This window comes from Xenopus laevis, chromosome 4L, assembly GCF_017654675.1.
Source record: "Xenopus laevis strain J_2021 chromosome 4L, Xenopus_laevis_v10.1, whole genome shotgun sequence".
NCBI lineage: Eukaryota > Metazoa > Chordata > Amphibia > Anura > Pipidae > Xenopus > Xenopus laevis.
In genome coordinates, this window is record NC_054377.1 from 19,097,233 (window position 1) to 19,124,244 (window position 27,012).

Here is a 27,012-nt window from a genome sequence, read left to right on the forward strand (position 1 = left end):
GGTCGAATATCGAGGGTTAATTAACCCTTGATATTCGACCATAGGTAAATGTGCCCCATATACTCTTTATTCAAAAATCATGTTAAAAAATAGGCAAACAGACCACATGGTGTTCCCAAAAGGGCCCATGATTTCTGGGAACAAGAAAGGTTAAGAAAGGTTATCCCAAAACGACATATTATATTAAAAATATATACTCTTTATTCAATAACCATGTTAAAAAATAGGCAAATAGACCACATGGTATTCCGCCTTACAAGTTTCATACCCCCTGGTACTTATGCCTATTTTTTAACATGATTTTTGAATAAAGAGTATATATTTTTAATATAATATGGAGTTTTGGGATAACCTTTCTTGTTTTTGATGCCTATGCCCTTTGGAACTGGGGGCTTTATCCCAGAACTCATGGGTCCTTTTGGACAGGCCCAATAGAGACTAGCATCCCATAATACATATATTTTTTCTTTAATAAATTATATACAATTTAGGGTGCAGCATAGCACCACAGTATTTTGGTAGAAAAAATGGAAGAAGTCATTTATAGGTCCTTTTAAGCAAATAGTGGTACATGACAATTCAAAAAGTATGATGCAACAGTGAAAAAAATCCAGAATATATTTTGAATAAGCGGTTTGCCAACAACTGAAGTATATGACTTCTACTGCAGGAATAATTCCGTATTAATGACTTGCATTTATATCGAGTACAGCTATATTGCTGTTTCAAATTAACTGCAATTTAAAGTTGTCTAGTTTTACAGAATCTTCATTTGTTAGCTGCAGAAAACAAATGATTTTGCACTGGATATGCTTTAATAAATACTCAATAGAGGGCAAAGCTAAATTTTAATGGGAAGGCAAAGGAATTTATAACATCCTATAAATGGCGCGCTATAATAAAATGAACATACCTACTAAATCTGTCTGCGGTGAATGAATGTTACACCTTGGCATCAGCTAAAGGAGAACAAAATCAATGGGAGTCAAATAAAAGTGCTGTGAAAACTTCAGAACATAAGGCTGTATGCAAAATCTATTACAGTTGCTATTATTGCTTGCGCAATCAAATACTATATATTTATATATGGTTAGTTAGTTTTCATATTAGTGCTAATTTTCCCACACAGGCAATTATGTTTCTAGCATAACCTTATAGCCCAGGGAACTAAACAGACAGATGTATGGAGATGTTATGTAGGCTGGTTTCCATCTGTGAAAATATTCAGAGAAATCAGCCTTTAAAGTCCATGTTATTTTTTTTTAATTTAGACTTTATAATGAATGAGGGTGTTTGCCCTTTTACCGTTTTTTTATTTTATTCTCAGCAACTTGTATTTTTCCAGGCACCCATATCTAATAAATATGCCTTACTATAAACACAATTAGAAGCTGCATGGAGAGTTTATTTTAATTACAATACATATAGTAAGATATAAGCATAAAAAATATATATATTTATGCACTTGGTAGATCCTTATTACTCAGAAATAGAGTTCCCAAGTGTGGAGCTTTAAGATGCCAAGTTTTCTTATTCTACTTTTTTTACACTTAATAAATCTCAAAAATACAAGTTTTGGGAACCTGAATTTGACTTTGTGATTTTTGCCACAAAAAAACTTGGGGGGAGATTTACTAAGCTCGAGGGAATAATTAGAATGGAAAAAAATTGTATTTTTTTGGGTACTTCGACCATGGAATGGGTCAAATTCAATCGAATTAGATTGAATCCAATGATTCCAACGATTCAAAGTAAAATTGTTCGACTATTCGACCATTCGATAGTCGAAGTACTGACTCTTTAAAAAATACTTTGACTTCATACTTTGCTACTTTAAACCTACCAAGGTTCAATGTTAACCTATGGGAACTTTTCTAAGTTTTTTGTGGTCGAATAAAAATCCTTCGATCGATCACTTAAAATCGGTTGAATTGTTCGATTCGAAGGATTTTATCGTCGATCGAATGATTTTTATTCGTTCGATCAAAGCTTTTGCGGTAAATCCTTCAAATTCAACGGATTTTAATTCGAGGGTCGAATTTGGTTTTTTTTAACCCTCAAAATTCGACCCTTGATAAATCTTCCCCTTAAACTCAAATTTGAGTTTTGATAAATTAACCCATAACTGTATTGGAAATAAGAACTGTTGTGGAACTTTAAGAACCAGAGAACGGAAAAATGAAAGGGGAAATATCACGAAAATGAAAATTTTATATAAACTCAATCATACTAAAATAAGAAACTGTCTAAATAAAATCAATAAAAAATTCTGTACCATTTCTGAAATAATGAAGTTTATCTTCACTATCCCTCTCAGAATATGTTTCTCTTCATTCTCTCTTCATGCAGTAGTTGGGTGTCAGATATTTATTGACAGTTAGATTCAATATATCTTATGCAGGATCTCCTTTTGCCTAGAAGATGTATTAGAGCTCACTCTATTAAACTCACCAGAAATCCTGTCTCTCTACATGCAGAATTTGTGCAAAAGGCAGTTATTTTGTTAGATTTTATTTTTACTGCAATCACTTATTTGAATAATCTCTAATTCATCTGCTAGGAAAGGAAGCGACCCTATAAATATATATTGGATCTGACACCCAACTGTTGCATGACTGCTGGCTTTGAACCAAATTTAATAACTTTTTGATACATTCGCTAAATCCAAAAACCAAGATTCTGTATTACTTTAAAGTCCTGGACAACTGAATCCATCACTGGCAATAAAACTGTGTTCATTGAACTCATACTAGAATAAGCAAAGTAGGGTTTAATTTCGATTTAACATTTGGGACAGATCATGTGAGAATTGAGTATTCTGCCAAAACCATTAATTACAAATTTTATGCTTCCTTACTTTCTTTTTTCGAGGTGGATTAACTTAAATCATTTCTCTGAACATTGGTACAATACATGCAAAAAAATGTATTGTCAGCTCCTATAAAGAGGTTTTAGTGTGTTTACAGCTCTCTTTTCTGTTCTTGCTTTGTCTATTTCAAATTATTCTTGTGTCTAAGGGCAAGACAACTGAAGCAATTCTCAGAATATTCACAATAATTACAACATAGTTGAGGGCAATTTTACATGAAAGCAAAATTATATAATCAGAATAAATACTTAGCATACAGATAATACAGTATATCATAATAAGTAACCTGTTAAAGTCTACGGTGCACTAAAGTAGTGATGGGCGAATTTCTCCCATTTTGCTTCGCCGACAAAATTCACGAATTAACATCAATGGGCGGCTATAGGCTTGACAAAGGGGTGTGACCCTGAAACGTTGCTCACTACCGCAATAAACGTGCAAGGAGATCCTTGCTTACACTAAGCTGTGTGCCGTGGATACTTTGTACTTCTAACAGATTGTGAGGTTGCCGAACCTCTACCACAGAGCACCAGATATCTAATTGAATTGTGGTGTGCGAGAGCTGGATATATTTCGGCTATAATTGTCGCCAGCATCTGCATTGTCGCCAGCATCAAGTATAAAATTTTTGCAGCAATTTTGCAAATTTATTGGCCGGCGGCAAAACATGGAAATTCGTCGCAAATTTGCGCCTGGTGAATAAATTCGCCAATCACTACTCTTAAGACTGGGGGATAAGAAAATCGATCGGAGGGTCACATTTTTCCCTCATGCCTAGTTAAGGGGATACCCCTGATCCTAACACTCCTAGCTGTTATAATAATGATGTGATGGGCAAAATATTCAGCAGTTTTACTGTGACTCATATATAGTTAAGATAAAGTTGCACGTTTTGGAAAGAGTCACATGAAAAACCACCCATTGACTTCAATGCGTTTAGGGATGTTTTCAATTTCATAAAGTGAATGTGACAGATTCGCCTATCACTAGCTATAAACGGTAATAATAATTGTTTTCTAAAATAAGAAAACATGGATACAATAATGGGCGAAAAATTTGCAAAACTTATTTTAGTTAATGTCAAATTAATTTTGACACGAGCGTGAATTTTTATCCTTGTGACTATTTGTTTCAAATGCATTAAAGTCAATGGGTGTCCGAATAAATTTGACGCCTGGCATTTTTTGTGCGCACGCCAATTTTGACGCGGCACCTTTTTCGCCTGCGAATTGTTGCCTTGGTAATACAAATTAATTCACTTGCGGTGAAACGCAGTAATTCAAGCAGATTAGTGTCTGGCGAATTTATTCCCCCATCACTAAAAATGTGTTATATAAATAATGATTACTGATAGATTTCCTACACAATTAGGGATCCAAAGTTTTAAAAGGAAAACCAGCGCTTACAGCACGAGGTCAGGCTCACAGAGAAAAGAAAAAAGGGAGAAAAGAGAGATTTTTGCCAATATGGTGTAGTATTCTCCAAATGTGTTCACACACCTTTTGTGATTATCTTATATAATGAATATTAACCACTATCACGAGCCTTATACCGTGAGGACTTGTATAGGGAGGTACTCACAGACATTTAAGGAATGATGCACATTAAAAAGAAGTGGATAGCATCAGCGGATTCTGCATATGGTTCTAAAACTTCATCCCACTATAAGAATGCGCTAACATAGTGTAAAACCATAAACATTTTAATAATCAATCGATAAAATACACTCACAATGTTCCAGTGGTAAGTTCACATATAGGGGCCGATTCACCAAGGGTCCAATATCGAGGGTCGAACCCTCGATATTTGACTGGGAATTAAAATCCTTCGACTTCGAATATCGAAGTCGAAGGATTTAGCGCAGATAGTACGATCGAGGATTATTCCTTCGATCGAACGATTAAATCCTTCGAATCGTTCGATTCGAAGGATTTTAATCCACCGATCGAAGGAATATCCTTTGATCAAAAAAACTTAGGAAAGCCTATGGGGACCTTCCCCATAGGTTAACATTGAGTTCGGTAGGTTTTAGATGGCGAACTAGGGGGTCGAAGTTTTTTTTAAAGAGACAGTACTTCGATTATCGAATGGTCGAATGGTCGAATAGTCGAACGATTTTTAGTTTGAATCCTTCGATTTGAAGTTGAAGTCATAGTCGAAGGTTGAAGTAGCCCATTCGATGGTCGAAGTAGCCCAAAAAACACTTTCAAATTCAATGTTTTTTTACTTTGAATCCTTCACTCGAATATAGTGAATCGGCCCCATAATATTATGTTCCCCACAGTCACCGCTTCGGCATTCCTAAGGGTCTCCAAGCAGTTGGTATATGTGTGAAAAGTAGCTGGCGCCTTTTCCCACCGCGTGCAGAACTCAGACGCCTAGCGATGGCGTAATAGCCTTGACGCGTTTCGTCCTTCGACTTTCTCAAAAGGCTTTCCTTCACAATTAACTGTTCTCAATGTTAAAATTTGGGCTGTATGGTACATTCAATCCTTGTTTAGTTTTTTTATAAGAGTGATTATTTGTAATTTACTGGAAAAGACACCTTGTTTTCATCCTGTTAATATTTAATGTTGAGTTGCACTATTTGTTAGAAATGGCAACACTGTATACACCGAATTCTGAACGATAACTCTATTACACTGTCAGATATAATATGTGACTGCTGCATTTGAATTCTCCTTTCAACACTTATCTATGGAAAAATTGAAAACGAAACAAAAGCAACTGAAAAATAAATCATATGGCCAGAACGAGACAGTGACACAAATGCCCACTTTTGTCAGCAGACTCTTTAAACATTTTAGATTTGTTTCTAAGCGCAAGTAGTGAAAAAACATGGTGCAAGATATCCTGCATGAAAAACAAAATTTAAACAAAAAAAATCTAAAAATTTCTACAAAGCTTACACATTTTATAGCATATTATTTCCTGTGCAGTTTCATACAAACAAAAAATTCTAAGTATGAATGCCACGGGTCTTACCAATGTATGTGTCATGTAGAGACCCTAGCATACATAAATATGTCTAAAGATATGGGCCCCGTTATCCAGAAAGCTGGGGATCATTCATAATTTGGATCTTCATACCTTAAGTCTACTGGAAAATAAAAAATGTAAGCATTAAATAAACCCAATAGGCTGGTTTTGCTTCCAATAAGGATTACTTATATCATGGTTATTACACAGAAAAAGGAAATGTATTATTTGGATAAAATGGAATTTGTGGCAGACGACCTTTCCGTAATTCATAGCTTTCTGGATAACGGGTTTCCAGATAACATATCCCATACCTGTACTACAAAATCATCCGCTTTGCATGCTTTTTATGTCTTTTTATGTGTTGTAAAAACCCCAGAATAAAGAGACTCCAAAAAAACCTTTTGGGGGCAAATTTACTTAAGGTCGAATATCGAAGTCGAAGGATTTAGCGATATTTTAATCCATCGAACGAACGATTTTTGTTCGACCAAAAAAAGCTAGCAAAGCCTATGGGGACCTTCCCCATAGGCTAACATTGACTTCGGTAGCTTTTAGGTGGCGAACTAGGGGGTCGAAGTTTTTTCTTAAAGAGACAGTACTTCGACTATCGAATGGTCGAATAGTCGAACGATTTTTAGTTCGAAAGTCGAAGGTCGAAGTAGCCAAAAAAAACATTCGAAATTCAACGTTTTTTTCCTCTATTCCTTCACTCGAGCTAAGTAAATGGGCCCCTTGGTGTCATTTACAACCTCCAGGCAATTGTGCCTTTGAATAGAGGGGTTGGGATGGCAAAAGGTAATGACATACTTGGCCTGGTTAGTTTAACACTGCACTGTACACCTTGCTCCAGATTTTTTTTATCCAGGATGAGGTGCAGAACACATCCATCCTCCTGGGCAAAAAGTCTGCCTCAATGAGCACTAAGGGGCATTTTCTTTTGATGAGGAATTGTAAATGACCTCTATATCTATGTTTGTCCTAATGGGTGTTTCTATCCCAAACTACTAAACCCTAAAGCTTTTCAATTTGCAGTTTTTATGACATCTGTATCTTTATCATATTGCTTGCAACATCTTATCTCCCATTATTACATTTTTTTTTAATATACATCCTAAATATAAATGGCACAGGTCTTCCGTACAGTTTGATGCCTAATATTCAAAGGATTAACAACGTTGTGCATGGCTACACTAACCAGTCAATGTGACTTTGACAATGTTAGGGAGTTTGGGCCTTCTAGTGTGAGCCAATCAGTGCCATGGTTATTGAAGTGGGTGAGCAGGGGTTTTACAAAATCACCCTCAACGAAAGATTTTCACATTTGGTGGTGAGCATGTAGAATGCAATTCCATCCCCAAAACATGTTCTTCTTTGCTTGTATAAATGTAACTAATAAAACTGAGACCCATTTATATTCAAGATGTTGTAGTGTCCTGTATTGGGTGGTATAAGTTGTATGGTGGTACTGAAGCCCAACAGGTATGTTTGCCCCTTGTTGCAGCCATGTCTCACCATCAAAACATACTGGAAATGATTACATTCTCTTTCAAGATATTGTCTCTATTACTTTCCATTAGTGATTCGCCATTTTCGCGTTGGCTAATAAATTCACGAATTTCCAGCGAAAATTCGCCAAAGGGTGAAAAATTCATGAAAAATTATTTTGACCCCGGCGACAATTCTGACAATTAACAGGCGCCCATTGACTTTAATGCACAGCAAAATTGTCACCGGCATCAGAATTGTCGCCTACATCTGAATTGTTGTCGGCGTAAAAATTATTTTGACGCGGCGCGAATTTCGTGGGAAAATCACTAATTTTTCAGCGAAACAAAACAGGAGAAATTCTCCCATTGTACCAGTGGAGGTATTTCTTAATGTTTTCTAAGTGCAATTTAATTTATTCCTGATAAATAAACATGATACAGGTATGGGGCATGTTATCCAGAATGCTCTGGACCTTGAATTTTCTGGATAAGGGGTCTTTCAGTAATTTGGGTCTCCATACCTTAAAGCGGAATTCCGGCTTCCAAACCAAAATTTGAAAAGAGGCCACATAACACAGAAACCCCTAATATACCCATCACAGTTACCTGTTTCTTCAAAAAATATAAATAAATGCCATATTCTATGCTGAAATCCAGCTGTTTAAAAGTTCTTCTCTTTCTGCATTATTTGAAATCCTGGCAGGAAGGAGGGACTAAACACTGATGTTACAAATTGTAACAACTTCTCTACAGCTTACAGACAGCATGCAGGAACTACATAACCCACAATGCATTGCACTGTGACGTTCCTTTCCTTATTGAAATCACGTGTGCAGGGAATTGTGGGGTTTGGAGGATGCAGGCTGAGGACAGATGGCTGCTGATACAAAGTAACAGTAGTCAGGCAGCACAGCAAAGTAGTGAGACAGTTTAGCAGGAGAGCAGGGGGCTAGGCTAAGGGAACTGTTCCAAACTATTAAAAATCATGAAAAGTCTGCATATTTTTTAATTGATGTATATTGCAAAGTTGCTTGAAATTATGTTTACTTTTCAAAAAAGTTTATGTTACAAAAGCTTATGTTATGTTTTTACGGAGTTCCCTTTTAAGTCTACTAGAATGTCACTTAAACATTAATTAAGCCCAATAAGATAGCTTTGCCTTCAATAAGTATTAATTATATCTTTGTTGGGATCATTATAATCAAATAGTCCAAACTATTTCTTTCTCTCTGTTGTAATAAAACAGTACCTTGTACTTGATCCATACTAAGATATAATTAATCCTTATTGGAAGCAAAACCAGCTTATTGGGTTTATTTAATGTTTAAATAATTTTCTAGCAGACTGAAGGTATGAAGATCCAAATAACAGAAAGATCTGTTATCTGGAAAACCCCAGGTCCCAAGCTTTCTGGAAAACGGGTCCCATACCTGTAACAGTATTCCTATTTCCAGTTATCTGTTACCTCCGTCATTGTGCTACTGACTAAAAAAATGACAGTAGAACATTTGCTCTTTTTATATGAGATAATACTCCAGGTTATCTTATATTGAAACTAATGGTACTGTGAATTCATACAATGAAGAACTATTAATAGATACGGCTTGATAGCATCAGGGTTAAAACATTATCTGCAGTAACATTCATGATGTTCTTATAATGTACATATAATGTCCCTCTGGGCTGGTTATATGTTAAAAATATCCAGACAGATATGTTGCTGAATAGCTGAATATTTTGGATTCAGTTTCAGCCTCTCAATGTGTTTGGTCTTGCAGAATGAGAAACTTTATTCAGGCTTACCTTAAATTTTAAAAGTGGTGACCTATATATGCGTATCTATGTCAGAGTATGCTACTAGTACTAATTACTAAATGAAGCCCTCATAAAAATACAAAAATGTATTCAAAACGTCATCTTATTAAAAAAAATATACATAAAGAACCCATGGTGAAATTAAAATTTTAATAATTTTTAGCAATCTTGTTGCTAGGATATTGTTTACCTTAGCAACCAGGCCATGGTTTGAATGAGAGACTGGAATAAAAATAAGAAGGGTTCTGAATAGACAGATAAGGAATAAAAAGTTACAATAATAATAACATTGTAAGGTTTTTTTTTAGCTTCTGGGGTCATTGGTCCCTAGTTGAAAGAGGAAGGCAAATCATTTAAAAACTTATATAAAAAATAAAAATGAATACTACATGCAAAGTTGCTAGGAATAGGACATTCTATAACATATTTAAAGTTAGTTTAAAGTTGAACCACCCCTTTTCAATTACATGATACAATACAGTCCCATTTAAGGAAAACTGAAGAAATGTACAACATTTCACCCAACCCGTGGTTAACATTTAAATAAAGTAATAATGTTGCTCGGTCATTTCATGAATATGAGAAACTTTAACTGCCACCTTAACATTCCCATAGCATATTATAGGCACACTGGTTCCTTGGTCTGACTAATGTGGCATTTTATTATAAAATAAAATAATTTCCAACTGTAATAGGCTCTTTACTTCTTTACTACTTCTTTACTACTAACTACTTTAATTTATGAACTAGCTTTAAACAAATAAGGGACGCTCTTTCAGTATCAAATTAAATGGTCTAGGGCATCCAAAGGTTAAATAGTTTCTTAAAGAATGATTTAAAAAATAAAATTTTCAAGTGAACTATGAGGGCAGGGTATTAATCATTCTGACGATTTCCTATATCTTGGAGGTATTAAGATGTAGATGTTTCAGTGCTGTTCTAAAAATGGAGCTCCAGTTTCTGAAATCCCTTGGCATAGTTTAAGCATAATGAGTTGAACACCTAATCCCCTGAGGGTAATAAAAGAGATTATTGATGAGCGAGATTGCTGGTGAAATAATAAAAAAATAAGCAAACTCGATGAACGCAATGCTGTTAGTATTCTGTAGAAGTAAAACTCAAACTGGAGATGCTGCATTTTTAGGGGGAAAGTTTAGATGGAAAGGTAAAAAAAAGGCCCCACTACATTGAATATAATTCTATACAAAGTAGAGAAAAAGAACACGTGCAGCCACATAATGTAGTATATTCTATTCAGCATGTACAAAATACCTTATTACAAGTATATCAACAATAATAAAAAAAAAATCCACCCATAAAAAAAGTTAATCTAAGGGCTCTTACTCACTGGCGTTCTGACCTGCGCTCCCCTGCGTTCCGTTTTTGGCGTTCAGCCGCAGGGGAGAGCAGGAATAGACGCAAGTCATTATTTGAAATGGGGCTGCACTCACTCAGGCGCGTGTAGGCGCCGAACGCAGGAAAAATGCAGCATGTTGCGTCTCAACCTGCGTTCGGCGCCTACACGCGCCTGAGTGAGTACAGCCCCATTTGAAATAATGACATGCGTCTATTCCTGCGCTCCCCTGCGGCTGAACGCCAAAAAACAGAATGCAGGGGAGCGCAGGTCAGAACGCCAGTGAGTAAGAGCCCTTAGAGTCCACACAACAATTAGGTCATTCGTAATTCAACTCAGTAGCTTCCAGTATGTAGTTAGTAATAATCTCTCTTTGGGCCAGATTCAATTTAATGAGAAAAAGGTGACAAATACTCAAGTGTGCAATCTGTGTTTTTCTCTCATCTTGTCTTAGAGCAGGGATTCCTAAACGTTTTTACCTGTGAGCAACATTCAGATGGGGAGCAACACAAGCATTAAAAACGTTCCTGGGTGGTACAAAATAAGTGCTGTGATTGGTCATTTGGTATCGCCTACGTGGACTGGAAAGCTACAGGAGGTTCTATTTGACAATACACCTGGTTTTTATGCAATTAAAACGTGCCTCTAAACCAGGAATTCAAAAATAAGCACCTGTTTTAAGGCCACTGGGAGCAACATTCAAAGTGTTGGTGAGCAGAATCTAGTTCTACATTGATACCTTGGATTCCTAGAGGAGTCATCTACTAGTGCTTCAGATGCAAGTGCTCTAAGGTGCCAATTTGTGCCCATTTACAAAGCAGTTTCCCCTTAGGCATAGCTATACTCTGCATGTTGCCCTGATTTAAAAATCTGACACAAAGGACACAGAAGAGCAATGTTGGGTGCTCTAGGCAAGCAATTAGTACCAGTGCTCCCTAACTAGAATATCTGAACAACATGCATCGTAGGTGGTGGGTAGGGGGTAGGAGAGGGGATGCCTATATGCCCTCCTAAGAATAAGATTTAATTGTGATGTTCTATATTCATCTGCTAGGATTTAACATTGTTGAACATTGCACAATGTTAAAAATTTCAAAAATGGAATTTTGGAATTAAAAATTCCAAAAATTGAATTTTGGAGGAATTTAGGAATTAAAAATTCCAAAAATGGAATTTTGTTCCTCTCAAAATAAATAAAATGAAAAAATATCATTGTGACAAGGGTATCCTACTATATTCCAAGAAACAAATACATTCATAAATCAAATTTACCAGCTAAGTATAGATATGATTTTCATATTTCAAGGTGCTAGCAATTCAATGCGGTACATTCTGCATATAAAACAAAAAAAAGAAATAACATATTCACTGTAGGCCCTTAAGCAAGGAATATAATTTTTGAATGATGAGCCTAAATGTTACACAGCACTTCATCTACATACTTTACACAATACATCATTATAACTTTTGATTAAAAACAGATAACCATCTGGTTCAATATCCTTGTCTCCTTGTCCTTCATTCACCACAAAGGCAACTTGACAACAAGCAGTGTCATTGTGATTGCCGCCATAAAATTACAAATATGATCTTTGTCTTTGAGTGTTTTTCATTTCTTTTGTTTTTAATGAATATAGTGGAATGGTCGGATACAATAGCATGTCACTCAGCCTTATTACTTTCAGTATTAAAGAACGTGCTAGGCAATGTGTTAGAGTAACTGCTTTGGTCCCTGACAAAATGTAATCTTTCTAGAAAGCACATGTTCTGAGTTTTGACCTGGTCTCTTGGCCTAGTAAAGGTTTCTATATTTTTGGGTAGATTTTTGAATGTTATGTTAAAAAAACTGTATGATATGATCACATTATTAGTAGCATTAATTAGTAAATGTACATTGTTCATAAAAACATATTGATATACAGGTATAGAGTGTTTTCCAGAATGCTCAGGATCTGGGGTTTTCTGTAATTTGGGTCTCCTTACCGTAAGTCTACTAAAATGAAATTTAAATATGAATTATCCCAATAAGATTGATTATACCTTAGCTGGGATCGAGTACAAGCAACTGTTTTATTTCTACAGAGATAAGGATATCATTTTTAAAAATTTTAATTATTTGATTATAATGGAGTCCCTCCATGCCTTAAGTTTACTAAAAAAAAAATATTTAAACTTGAATTAAAATGAACAAGATTGTTTTGACTTCAATAAAGATTCATTATATCTGAGCTGGGATCAAGTACAAGGTACTATTTTAATATTACAGAGAAAAAGTACATCATATTTTAAATTGTAATTATTAGATTGAAATAGAGTCTATGGGAGATGGTCTTACCATAGTTTGGAGCTTTCTGGATAAAGTGTTTCCAGATAATGGATCCTATACCTGTATTAATTTAGCAATTCAGGCTCTAGCCTCCTTGCACATAGTAGAGTAAAGGGACGACCATCAGCAACTTGGATGCTTTCTCCCAGAAAATACATGTTGTCTTTAGTCTTTCAAATTTCCTTCTTCATGTTGTATTGTTGTGGACTGTGTCCCTGCTATAGTTGGAAGGGACTGAGAGAGATGGAAAAAGACCTTGGTATAGGGGATGCCCACAGGGATAAAGTTGTGCATGAAAAAAAGGCAAAATGAAAAGAGCGCTCCTATACTGATAAATTTTGACATGTGTTCTTGCAAGTATTCTACATACTCATATGCAAAAGAGATAAAAAATACATTGATTTTAAAAATTTTAATTTATCAATGGAAGGACCACAGTTTAAAGCATATACTGCAAAAAAAATCTAGAAACACAGAGGAGACATACAGTATGTAATAAAAGTTCCTCACCCTGGTGGTCCAGCAGTGCGGCGGGGACGCCCACCGCGCCATCGGCGAGGACGCCCGCAATGCCGCTCCTGTGCAGCGCCAGCGCCAGTTCCTTAGGGCGTCTTTGCAAATTAAAGGCGCAGTTGTTGCCCGTTATAGGTTTTGTTACCGCGTGGTGTTTTGAGCTTTGAGCTATTTTGTATCTTGATTAGGGATGTAGCGAACGTCGGAAAAAAAGTTCGCGAACATATTCGCGAACTTGCGCAAAAACGCGAGCGGTTCGCGAACGGTTCGCGAACCCCATAGACTTCAATGGGAAGGCGAACTTTAACATCTAAAAAAAAAATTTCTGGCCAGAAAAATGATTTTAAAGTTGTTTAAAGGGTGCAACGACCTGGACAGTGGCATGCCAGAGGGGGATCAAGGGCAAAAATGTATATGAAAAATCTGCCTGTGTGTGCTTGGAAGAGATAGTGTAGGGGGAGAGCTGTTAGTGATTTCAGGGACAGATGATAGTAAGTTTGCTGGCTAGTAATCTGCTTGATACTGCTCTGTATTGGAGGGACAGAAGTCTGCAGGGATTTGAGGGACATTTTAGCTTAGGTAGCTTTGCTGGCTAGTAATCTACTGTTCTCTTTAAACAACTGCCATACGTTGACCTTGTAGGCATTGTTTGCCCAGTTTTTTTGGACGCAGCCACTGAAGCACAGTTGCCAGAAAAAATATGCCATATAAATGCTGAAAATAGTCATTTTTCGCCATACGTTGACCTTGTAGACATTGTTTGCCCAGTTTTTTTGGTTGCAGCCACTGAAGCACAGTTGCCAGAAAAAATATGCCATATAAATGCTGAAAATAGTCATTTTTCGCCATACGTTGACCTTGTAGACATTGTTTGCCCAGTTTTTTTGGTTGCAGCCACTGAAGCACAGTTGCCAGAAAAAATATGCCATATAAATGCTGAAAATAGTCATTTTTTGCCATACGTTGACCTTGTAGGCATTGTTTGCCCAGTTTTTTTGGTCGCAGCCACTGAAGCACAGTTGCCAGAAAAAATATGCCATATAAATGCTGAAAATAGTCATTTTTTGCCATATACGTTGAGTCAACGTATGGCAAAAAATGACTATTTTCAGCATTTATATGGCATATTTTTTCTGGCCTCTGTGCTTCAGTGGCTGCGGCCAAAAAAACTGGGCAAACAATGCCTACAAGGTCAACGTCGTTGACCTTGTAGGCATTGTTTGCCCAGTTTTTTTGGCCGCAGCCACTGAAGCACAGAGGCCAGAAAAAATATGCCATATAAATGCTGAAAATAGTCATTTTTTGCCATACGTTGACTCAACGTATATGGCAAAAAATGACTATTTTCAGCATTTATATGGCATATTTTTTCTGGCCTCTGTGCTTCAGTGGCTGCGGCCAAAAAAACTGGGCAAACAATGCCTACAAGGTCAACGTCGTTGACCTTGTAGGCATTGTTTGCCCAGTTTTTTTGGCCGCAGCCACTGAAGCACAGAGGCCAGAAAAAATATGCCATATAAATGCTGAAAATAGTCATTTTTTTGGTCGCAGCCACTGAAGCACAGTTGCCAGAAAAATTATGCCATATAAATGCTGAAAATATGCATTTTTTTGGTTGCAGCCACTGAAGCACAGAGGCCAGAAAAATTATGCCATATAAATGCTGAAAATATGCATTTTTTTGGTTGCAGCCACTGAAGCACAGAGGCCAGAAAAATTATGCCATATAAATGCTGAAAATATAAATTTTTTTGGTTGCAGCCACTGAAGCACAGAGGCCAGAAAAATTATGCCATATAAATGCTGAAAATATGCATTTTTTTGGTTGCAGCCACTGAAGCACAGAGGCCAGAAAAATTATGCCATATAAATGCAGAAAATATGCATTTTTTTGGACGCAGCCACTGAAGCACAGTTGCCAGAAAAAATATGCCATATAAATGCTGAAAATAGTCATTTTTTGCCATACGTTGACCTTGTAGACATTGTTTGCCCAGTTTTTTTGGTTGTAGCCACTGAAGCACAGAGGCCAGAAAAAATTAAACCAGTAGGGTTTGCACCCTAGTTTGTAACGGTGGCGGAGGGAGGAGGAGGACGCTAAAGGACAGCTGTGTGTGGAGTCATGAGGCTTGAAGAGAAGGACAGCTGCATAGAAGTCAGAACAAGTCTTCCGGCGTGCAGTAACCCTCCGAGATCCACCCCTCATTCATTTTAATAAAGGTCAGGTAATCGACACTTTTGTGACCTAGGCGAGTTCTCTTCTCAGTTACAATCCCTACTGCTGCACTGAAGGTCCTTTCTGAGAGCACACTTGAGGCTGGGCAAGACAAGAGGTTCATGGCAAATTGTGACAGCTCTGGCCACAGATCAAGCCTGCGCACCCAGTAGTCCAGGGGTTCATCGCTCCTCAGAGTGTCGATATCTGCAGTTAATGCCAGGTAGTCCGCTACCTGCCGGTCGAGGCGTTCTTTGAGGGTGGATCCAGAAGGGTTGTGGCGCTGCCTTGGACAGAAAAACATTTGCATGTCTGACGTTACAGACTGGCCAAAGGGCTTTGTCCTTGCAGGTGTGCTCGTGGCAGGATTACTGGCACCTCTGCCCCTGGAATGTTGATGAGTTCCTGAAGTGACATCACCCTTAAAAGCATTGTACAACATGTTTTGCAGGCTGGTTTGTAAATGCCGCATCTTTTCGGACTTGTGGTATGTTGGTAACATTTCTGACACTTTATGCTTGTACCGAGGGTCTAGTAGTGTTGCGACCCAGTACAGGTCCTTCTCCTTAAGCCTCTTGATACGGGGGTCCTTCAACAGGCATGACAGCATGAAAGACCCCATTCTCACAAGGTTGGATGCAGAGCTATCCATCTCCGCTTCCTCATTATCAAGGACTGCATCATCCACGGTCTCCTCCCCCCAGCCACGTACAAGACCAGGGGTCCCCAAAAGGTCACCACTAGCCCCCTGGGAAGCCTGCTCCTGTTGGTCCTCCTCCTCCTCCTCCACAAAGCCACCTTCCTCCTCTGACTCCACTTCTGGCACCTCTCCCTGCGTTGCAGCAGGTGCCTGGGTTCGTTCTGGTGATTCCGACCAGAAATCGTGCGCTTCCAGCTCCTCGTCACGCTGGTCTACAGCCTCATCTGTCACTCGTCGCATGGCACGCTCCAGGAATAAAGCGAAGGGTATTAGGTCGCTGATGGTGCCTTCGGTGCGACTGACCATATTTGTCACCTCTTCAAAAGGTCGCATGAGCCTGCAGGCATCGCGCATAAGCACCCAGTAACGGGGGAAAAAAATCCCCAGCTGTGCAGATCCAGTCCTACCACCCAGTTCAAAAAGGTACTCGTTGACGGCCCTTTGTTGTTGCAGCAGACGTTCCAACATAAGGAGCGTTGAATTCCAGCGAGTCTGGCTGTCAGAAATCAAACGCCTGACTGGCATGTTGTAGCGCTGCTGAATGTCAGCAAGGCGTGCCATGGCTGTGTAGGAACGTCTGAAATGGGCCGACACCTTTCTGGACTGGGTGAGAACGTCCTGGAATCCTGGGTACTTGGAGACAAAACGTTGGACTATTAAATTTAACACATGTGCCATGCAGGGCACATGTGTTAAATTGCCTAGTCTCAACGCTGCCAACAGATTGCTTCCATTGTCACACACCACTTTTCCGATCTGCAGTTGGTGTGGGGTCAGCCACCGATCGGCCTGTGACTGCAGAGATGACAGGAGTACAGATCCGGTATGGTTTTTGCTTTCCAGGCACGTCATCCCCAAGACAGCGTGACAACGGCGTACCTGGCACGTCGAATAGCCTAGGGGGAGCTGGGGGTGCACAGGTGTGGAGGAGGAGAAGGAGGACCCAGCAGCAGAGTAAGAAGAAGAAGAAGACGAGGTAGAGAGCGATGGAGGAGTAGAGGTGGTGGCAGAACCGCGTGCAATCCGTGGCGGTGACACCAACTCCACTGTTGTTGTTGAGCTACCCATTCCCTGCTTCCCAGCCATTACCAAGTTCACCCAGTGGGCAGTGTAGGTGACATACCTGCCCTGACCATGCTTGGAGGACCATGCGTCAGTAGTCATATGGACCTTTGGCCCAACACTAAGTGACAGAGATGCGGTAACTTGGCTCTGCACATGTTGGTACAGGTGTGGTATTCCCTTTTTAGAAAAAAAATTGCGGCTGGGTACCTTCCACTGCGGTGTCCCAATTGCTACAAATTTGCGGAAGGCCTCAGAGTCCACCAGCTGGTATGGTAAAAGCTGGCGGGCTAAGAGTGCAGACAAGCCAGCTGTCAGACGCCGGGCAAGGGGGTGACAGTCAGACATTGGCTTCTTACGCTCAAACATGGCCTTCACAGAAACTTGGCTGGTGGCAGATGACTGGGAATGGGAACAGGTGGTCAAGGTGGAAGGCGGAGTGGAGGGTGGTTCAGACGGGTCAAGGAGAGCAGAGGTAGAGCAGTAAGATGCTGGACCAGAAGGAGTGTGGCTTTTAGTTTGCCTGTTGCCTTTGAGGTGTTGCTCCCAAAGTGCTTTGTGCTTGCCGCTCATGTGCCTTCGCATAGAAGTTGTACCTATGTGGCTGTTGGGCTTACCAAGGCTCAGTTTCTGACTGCACTCATTGCAAATTACAATGCTTTTGTCAGAGGCACACACATTAAAAAAATCCCACACTGCTGACTTTTTGGAAGTGTGCGATCTGGCGGTAACAGTAGAAGTTGGCGGCATTGGCGGCAATGGCGGGTGCGTTGGCCGGCTGAACACAGGTGCCGATACATGTTGTTGCCCTACTGATCCCTGCGGGCTGTCCTCCCTGCTTCTTCTAAGTCTTATTCTCCTACTGCCTCTCTGACTCTCCGTCTCTCCATCTGAACTACCCTCCTCTTGCTCTCTTCTACTAGGCACCCACAAAACATCAATCTCCTCATCATCATTCTCCTCAGATGCATCAATTTCTTCTGACACATCACAGAAGGAAGCAGCAGCGGGGACCTCCTCCTCATCACTCATTATGTCCATCTCTGTCGTGTTCTCTGCCAGAATTAAATCTGGTGTAAGGTCCTCATCTCCTTCATCTTCTTCTGGCAATAATGGTTGCGCATTACTCAGTTCAAGAAACTCATGGGAAAATAACTCCTCTGACCCCAGTGAAGAAGGGGCACCGGTGGTGGAGGAAGTGTTACGTGGGGTGGCCATAGCAGTGGAGGATGAGGAGGATGTTGTGGTAAAGTTAGAAACGGTAGAGGATGGGGTGTGCTGTGTAAGCCAGTCAACTACCTCTTCAGCATTTTGGGAGTTCAGGGTCATTGGCTTTTTAAAACTGGGCAATTTGCTAGGGCCACAGGATTGCATAGCAGCACGGCCCCTAGCACGGCCTCTGCGTGGCGGCCTGCCTTTGCCTGGCATTATTTTTTAAAAAACAACAACAACAACAAAAACTCAGTTGGTTTTTCTGGAAACGATAATACACACAGCTAGATGGCGGGTTGAAGAAAACAGTGTGCAAATAATGCCTACAAGGTCAACGTATACACTACTACAGCGGTGGATACGGATTACGTAAAATATATTATGGCTGCTTGAAAAAAGTCACTCCGGTGTTTTTTCTGGAGACGGTAATATTATGGATATTTAGACAGAATGTGAACAAGGTCACACAGCTAGATGGCGGGTTGAAGAAAACACTGTGCAAATAATGCCTACAAGGTCAACGTATACACTACTACAGCGGTGGATACGGATTACGTAAAATATATTATGGCTGCTTGAAAAAAGTCACTCCGGTGTTTTTTCTGGAGACGGTAATATTATGGATATTTAGACAGAATGTGAACAAGGTCACACAGCTAGATGGCGGGTTGAAGAAAACACTGTGCAAATAATGCCTACAAGGTCAACGTATACACTACTACAGCGGTGGATACGGATTACGTAAAATATATTATGGCTGCTTGAAAAAAGTCACTCCGGTGTTTTTTCTGGAGACGGTAATATTATGGATATTTAGACAGAATGTGAACAAGGTCACACAGCTAGATGGCGGGTTGAAGAAAACACTGTGCAAATAATGCCTACAAGGTCAACGTATACACTACTACAGCGGTGGATACGGATTACGTAAAATATATTATGGCTGCTTGAAAAAAGTCACTCCGGTGTTTTTTCTGGAGACGGTAATATTATGGATATTTAGACAGAATGTGAACAAGGTCACACAGCTAGATGGCGGGTTGAAGAAAACACTGTGCAAATAATGCCTACAAGGTCAACGTATACACTACTACAGCGGTGGATACGGATTACGTAAAATATATTATGGCTGCTTGAAAAAAGTCACTCCGGTGTTTTTTCTGGAGACGGTAATATTATGGATATTTAGACAGAATGTGAACAAGGTCACACAGCTAGATGGCGGGTTGAAGAAAACACTGTGCAAATAATGCCTACAGGGCAAATAATGCCTAAAAGGTCAACTTATACACTACTACAGCGGTAGTAAAATAAAAAAAAGTAAAATAAAAAAAAATGAATATTAAAAAAAAAAAATTAAAGTTGGTGCTGCTGAACTACTAGGAGCAGCAGATTAGCACACCAGTCCCACTCCCCAACACTGCTAGACTAATAGCACTGGGCTCTTATAGTAGTAGTAGTAGTAGTAGTAAAACAACAAAAAAATAAATAAAAGCAGTCCTTACAAGGACTACTGTTATTGCAGCAGTCAGCAGATGAGATCAGAAGCAGGACAGCTGCCCACTGCAGCTACATACAGAGCACTGCAGTAGAAGGTAGATTACTAGCCAGCAAAGCTACCTAAGCTAAAATGTCCCTCAAACCCCTGCAGACTTCTGTCCCTCCAATAACAGAGCAGTATCAAAACGATTACTAGCCAGCAAACTTTCAACTGTCCCTGAAATCACTAACAGGCAGCAGCTCTCTCCCTACACTATCTCTTCAGCACACACAGGCAGAGTGAAAAAACGCTGCAGGGCTTCGGTTTTTATAGGGAAGGGGAGTGGTCCAGGGGAGAGCTTCCTGATTGGCTGCCATGTACCTGCTGGTCTGGGGTGAGAGGGCAAAAAAAGCGCCAACAATGGCGAACCCAAAATGGCGAATGTCGCGCGACGTTCGCGAACTTCCGGCGAGCGCGAACACCCGATGTTCGCGCGAACAAGTTCGCCGGCGAACAGTTCGCGACATCTCTAATCTTGATCTGTATCCTGTTTGGACCCCTGCCTGGCTATTGACTATTCTGAACGCTTGTATCCTGACCCTTGCCTGAATACTGACTACCTCTTCTGCTAAATCCCTTCTGATTGATCACCCGGTTTGACTTTTGCCTGCCTGACTACGTTTGTACTCCGCCTGCCCCGACCCAGCCTGTTCTCACTACGATTCTGTTTCTGCCCAGAGACTTTGCTATCCGGTTGTGCCCCTCTGCTTGCCCAGAACCCCTTGCCTTGCAACTCTCGTTTTAAGATCTGGCGGCATCTAAGTAGCTGAGGGCTCCTCCCAAGGCAAAAGGCAGCTGCTACAGGCAGAAGCATGAGCCGAGACCAGGGTACTTGGCATCGGTTCTGGGTTTTGGGTGCCAATCGTTACACAGTACTGTAGGTGATGAAGTGTGGTGCTGCTCACTGATGGCAGCCTTAACTTTTCATCTTTGAAGGCCTATTTATCCAAATTCAAATTTGTGAATTTTTGAGGTTTTGTTTTAAGTAAAAAAAACCTCCCAAAAATCACGTCACATATCTTTTTCAACGAAACCACCAACTTTCAAAAAACTTGAAAAACATAAATGATAAAAATCACTTGAATTTTGACTTCTACATGAACTCTCCAGCTTTTAGATGCTGAATTTGTACATTTGAGTTTTTTTGTTGCTTAAGAAATCGTGAATATTCCACTTTCAGGAAACCCTCATTTGAAGTTGTGAGGTTTAAGGCAAAACACTTTGAATCACGGTGAAAACTTGCATTAGAATGTGAATAAATCATCTCCTTTGACTACGGAATTCAAAGATGCTTATTTGCCATCATAGCTTCTAAAGTGCACCAGTGTTGTTTCCCATAGCAACAAATTAAATATTTGCTTTAAATTTCTAATTTGCTAACACACATGTCCTATAAATTGTTAATGGCAGCTTTTTACTGTAAGAAAACTTTAGGGGTCATGTACTATGAGCCTAGATACAAGTACTAGAGCACTAAGTGGCACAACAGTCCCTTAGTGCTCATTCAAAAAGTATGTGCTTTAGGGTTTTGGATGCAAAAGTTCAGACCTGCCCTAAGTACAGGGCTCTGTAGCAGCCTATGTCTGCTGTTGCTCCCTAACCTGTGCGTCTGAATGATGTACAATATAAGGTGGTTTACACCAGTCCTTTGCACTTTGCACCCTGCCCTGTATATTGAAAATGGCTGTCAGTAAGTTAAATAATGGCAGTTCTACCAAAGAAGAGAAATGTAAAGAAATAATCTAATTCAAATGCAAACATTGTAGCTATAGCTACAATCTAGGGGCTCATGCAAAATTAATATACTTTAATTTGTGAAGGAAAAGACATAACAAGGAACATTAATGGTGATTATATACAGCTATAGAACATATAGTGGCTGTTTTTATATGTGAAGTTATAACAGTGAGAATCTGTACCACATATTGTTATGGTACCCATTAGCAAGGGATCAGACATATGCTGCTTCCATACATACAATGAAAGATGATGGCATAAATATTGGATCGTACACAAAGCAGGTGTATTCCCCAAACGCCTATTTGTATTTCTTAATACTCAACCTTATTTTGTCTATTATGAGTGTACAAATCATTTTTATAGGTTTTCCTGGAGAAACAGCTAGGCATATGTTTGAGCCGCCATCTGTGAGTTCATAATTAGTCATTTAAACAATGCATTAGAAATGGGCATGTACATCTATAAATTACATCAACATTAACAGTGGTATCTTACGGTAATAAAGTGCCACATATAACCAGCAATACAGTCTGTCACCTGGAATGTCATTATTTCTGAGTTTTAATTCCACAGTGAATGTCTAACGTTTTCTTATAATTTTCTTTTACAGGCACAACAACTCACTGATCTGGAGCAAAAATTAACCATAGCAAAAGAAGATATGGAAAAAGCTTCCCTTGATAATGTAAGGATGAAATTAATTAAACCAATTATCATTGGTGTATGCTACAAAACCACCTAGAATAAGTGACAAAATTGAAGCCCAACTACTATTACAAATGGAGGCTGCTTCACAACTAGGTCTAGTTATTATTATAGGTGACCAGTTATCCAGAGATTGAGTGGGCTAATAGGGTTGCCAAGTCAGAAAAAGCTAATGGGGTTGTAAATATGCTTACCGTATATACTCGAGTATAAACCGTCCAGAGTATAAGCCGAGGTACCTAATTTTACCTCCAAAAACTGGGAAAGCTTATTGACTCGAGTATAAGCCGAGTATAAGCCTAGGGTGAGAAATGCAGCAGCTTCTGGTAAGTTTCAGTCAAAAAATTGAGGGTTTCTGCTCCCATTGGAGGTTCCGGCGTCTCGTTTTTGGATGCCGACGACCATTCTTGGATGCCGGCGACTATTCTTAGACGCCGGCGACCGTTTTTCCGCTTGACTCGAGTATAAGCCGAGGTAGAGTTTTTCAGCATATTTTGGGGTCTGAAAAACTCGGCTTATACTCAAGTATATACGGTAATGGCAAATTTTTATTTCAGCTAGTTCAAAAACCCACTAGGAATGACTCTCTTTTGGAACTGGTAATAACTAATAATACTGAAGTCATCTCTAGCATTTGCTTGGATGAGCATTTAGGGAATAGTGATCGTAACATGGTCTCCTTTGAGACAACTCTATAAGGGAGAAGCTAAATCACTAAACTTTAGACGTGCAAACTTTGCCAGTATAAGAGCATCACTGCAACATATTAACTGGGAAAGGTTTTTCACAGGGTTAAGCACAGAAGAAAAATGGGATGTCTTTAAAATGCTGCTCAATAAATATACATGTTAGTGTATTCCCCTTGTAAACAAGGAATGTCGTCACAATGAAAAACCATTGTTTGACAAAAATGTTGGTGCAAAGTTTGGTAAGAAAATACGTGCTTTGAAGGCTTTCAAGTAAGCTGTGACAGCTGAAACATTTGTCAGGTATAAGGAGGCCAATAAATCATGCAAAAAAAAAAAACTAAGACAAGCTAGGGCATTGCAGAAGGGAGTAAAATAAACCCAAAATATTTTTTTAAATATGTAAATAGTAAAAAATGAAGCAGGATGGGGTGGGACCATTGCTGTCAGAGGGGGGTCTGTTGATTAATGAGAAAAGAGATAAAGCAGAGATTCTGAACTGTTCTTTTTTTATCTACACCAATGAAGAACCAAGAAATGAAGGTCTCCTTCTACATAGTCCCTATTCTATTAATTCAACAAATGATGCATTGTTCACCCAATGGGAATTTCAAAAGAGACTAGAACATGTAAAGATAAAGAAAGGTCCAGGACCAGATGGTATTCATCCCAGGGTACTAAACAAGCTTAGCTCTATGATTGCCATACCTCTTTACTTCATTTTTTCATTCATTGAGGTTTGGCAGGGTGCTGAGAGACTGGCAAATTGCTAATTTGGTGCTGCTATTCAAAAAGGCATCACATTCTCAGCCTCAAAACTATAGGCAGGTTAATCTGATGTCAGTGGTAGGAAAGATTTTTGAAGGGGTATTCTGTGGCCACTAAGCAAATAAAGTTCTGTCTTGCATAAAAAAGGGCATTAACTCAAGGAATGAAACATAATTTTGCCTCTTTATAGGTCCCTGGTAAGGCCTCACCTGGAGAATGCAGTGCAGTTTTGGGCTCTGGTCCTTAAAAAGGATAAAAATAGCTGAAGAGAGTGCAGAGACTGGCAAATTAACTTGTTAAGGGGATGGATGATTTAAACTATGAGGGTAGATTTTCAAGATTGGGGTTGTTTTCACTGTAGAACAGACGCTTCAGAGGGGCCATAATTACTCTTTATACGTAAATTAGAGGGCATTATAGACTGCTAGCGGGAGATATATTATTCCATAAAATGGACCATTGAACCTTAGGCCAACCCTTTAGACTAGAGGATTCAGCAGTGTAGGTGGTTCTTCACAGTGAAGTTGTTGAATGTCCTACCAGATGATGTTGTGATGGCTGATTCTTTTAACACCTTTAAGAGGGGTTTGGATGAAGCAAAATGGGCGCTAAGTGCAGCTATAAGGAAGTGCTTGGATGCAAGTACCTGCAATGAATGCTTGCAATATTTTTTTAGCATGACCATACTTGTGGCTGCACTTATAAATTACTCTTTTTGTCTGTTCAGCCTGTTAATGCATGCATTGCCTCAGTGATAGTAAATGGCCACAATGGCGTATGACATTGACTCCATATACAAATATGGGATCCATTATCCAGAAAGGCTGTCTCCCATAGACTCCATTTTATCCAAATAATACATTTTTTTTTTAAATTATTTCCTTTTTCTCTGCACTGATAAAATAGTACCTTGTACTTGATCCCAGATAAAATATAATTACTCCGTATTGGAAGCAAAACCCGCCTATTAAGTTTGTTTTAATGTTTACATGATTTCATGATTTTTTAGTAGACTTAAGGTATGAAGATCCAAATTATGGAAAGATCCATTATCCGAAAACCCCCATTCTTAGTTTTACAACCAACTAGCAGGGCACAATCATAACCCCACATCTCTGTATTCGAAAGAAGCGGCTTTTTCAATTCATTATGCAAACAGGAAATATCACACTCTGTAGGTAGAAGGTTGAGTATCTAGTACAGGTATGGGATTAGTTGTCTGGAAACCCGTTATCCAGAAAGCTCCAAATTATGGGAAGGTAGCCTCCCATAGACTCCATTTTATCCAAATATTCCAGAATATTTTATGTTATAATAAAACCTTACCTTATACCAGTAAGATATAATTAATCCTTATTGGAGACAAAACTTGCCTATTGGGCATTCTGGATAACAGGTCCCATACATTCAGTAAACAAATCCTTATGGGTAGAAAATTATTACTATTCTTTATAAGTACTGCATACACAGTAAGTTCAGTGGGTTCCTACTGACTGTTCTGCTTCTCCTTTTTGTTTTCAAAGGAGTCACAGCTGAAGGCATTAAAAGAGACAGTTTCACTCTGCCTGTCATCTGTCCTGCACAATCCACCTCCTGCCATGAGCATGGTCCCTTCAAAGCCAAGGGAGCGGCCAGCGTCTTCAGCAACAAATACTTCAAAAGTTCCATTACAAATTACAAAATCAGAGGTAGGTCCAAAGTTTTCCCTATGAGCAATGCTTTTTTATACACAGCAAAATAGGCACAGGCTCTGAATTTTACTTTGTTCAAATATCTGCTTTCTTAAAACCAATACAGTATATTCAGAAAGAAATCAAACAAACAGAAATGTAAACCTTATTAAGTGTACTTTAAAAGAATCTTATCAATTTTGCCTACACACATCAAGAGGCACTGATTTGTGGCGAGTTTTTCAGGGCGTCGTGCCATCCAGCTGCAACTTAAGGACCACTGGTCACTATTAATCTCCAGTGCTCCGGGGTATGCTCACATGCGGGCGGTTGCACTTGCGAGGGTGCTAGTCGCTAAGTCCCAGCAGCCTAGGGAACCCAGGCCCGAAATCCTAGCCTGCATATGAATAAATATCATGAGTGATGATTGAATCTGTTCCACGAAACAGTTTTTTTTAAATGTATAACCCCATGATATATATTTTTACTGAAATATATAGGGACCCAGGGAGAAATACACAACACATCTTCATTTTCCTTGGGATTCAGCTGTGTGTTGTCAAATAATTTCAGCATTTCATCTTATCATTTGATCATATTGCATTATTGTGTGTGTCCAAAATGCTCATTCCTCAAATTTATGAATTCATGGACATAGAGTAAATCCATTTGCTACTGGGAAGCATTATAGGAACTAAGCGATGATGTCTCAGGAGTATCGTCCTAGGCAATGATGTCTCAGGAGTACCTAGGAGTACCTAGGCGATGATGTCTAAGGTATACCTAAAGGTACCTATGCGATAATGCCTCAGGAGTACCTAGGAGTACCTAGGTAATGATGTCTCAGGAGTACTTAGATGATGATGTCTCACGCAGTCAAGATGCCAAAGTCACAATGCCTGTATAAGACCTTAACCCCCAAACTTGGCATGGAAATTCATTATTTAAAACCCCCACTGACATCAATGCATCACAGAATTGTAGATCTTATGGATCTTTTGGATGCAAATCAGTAGCTATTTTACCCACAGTGCCACATAAGTGGGGCCCCACAATGAGTTGTGCCTGTCTGCGGCTAATATTTTCACAATGAAGACATCACCTTGGGGTGTGAGACCCTCATTAGTGTGTGACTGTTTTGGTAAATGCCTGGTATGCCAATTTACTCAACCTGCTGTGAAAAACTTGGGACTACTGCCACATTCAAGATGGCAGTGCCTCCAGGGTTCCCCAGTGTCAATAGATGCAGTTGTGCAGTATTTAGTAGAAAAAGCAAAATGGATGCATTGGAGCTAAGTGCAACTATAAGGAAGTGCTTGGATGTAAGTACCTGTAATGAATGTTTGCAATATTTTTTTAGCATGACCA

The 27,012-nt window shown here is 39.3% G+C and overlaps 1 protein-coding gene across 1 annotated transcript in view; it reads left to right on the plus strand.

Annotated features, from left to right (window-relative positions):
* LOC108713849 (leucine zipper protein 2-like) overlaps positions 1–27,012 on the plus strand; it is a 323,454-nt gene that overhangs the window by 224,802 nt on the left and 71,640 nt on the right. Inside the window, exons 8-9 of the mRNA XM_018257520.2 lie at positions 22,426–22,500; positions 25,498–25,662. Of these exons, the coding sequence (XP_018113009.1) occupies positions 22,426–22,500; positions 25,498–25,662 (240 nt within the window). The remainder of the gene's footprint in view (positions 1–22,425; positions 22,501–25,497; positions 25,663–27,012) is intronic.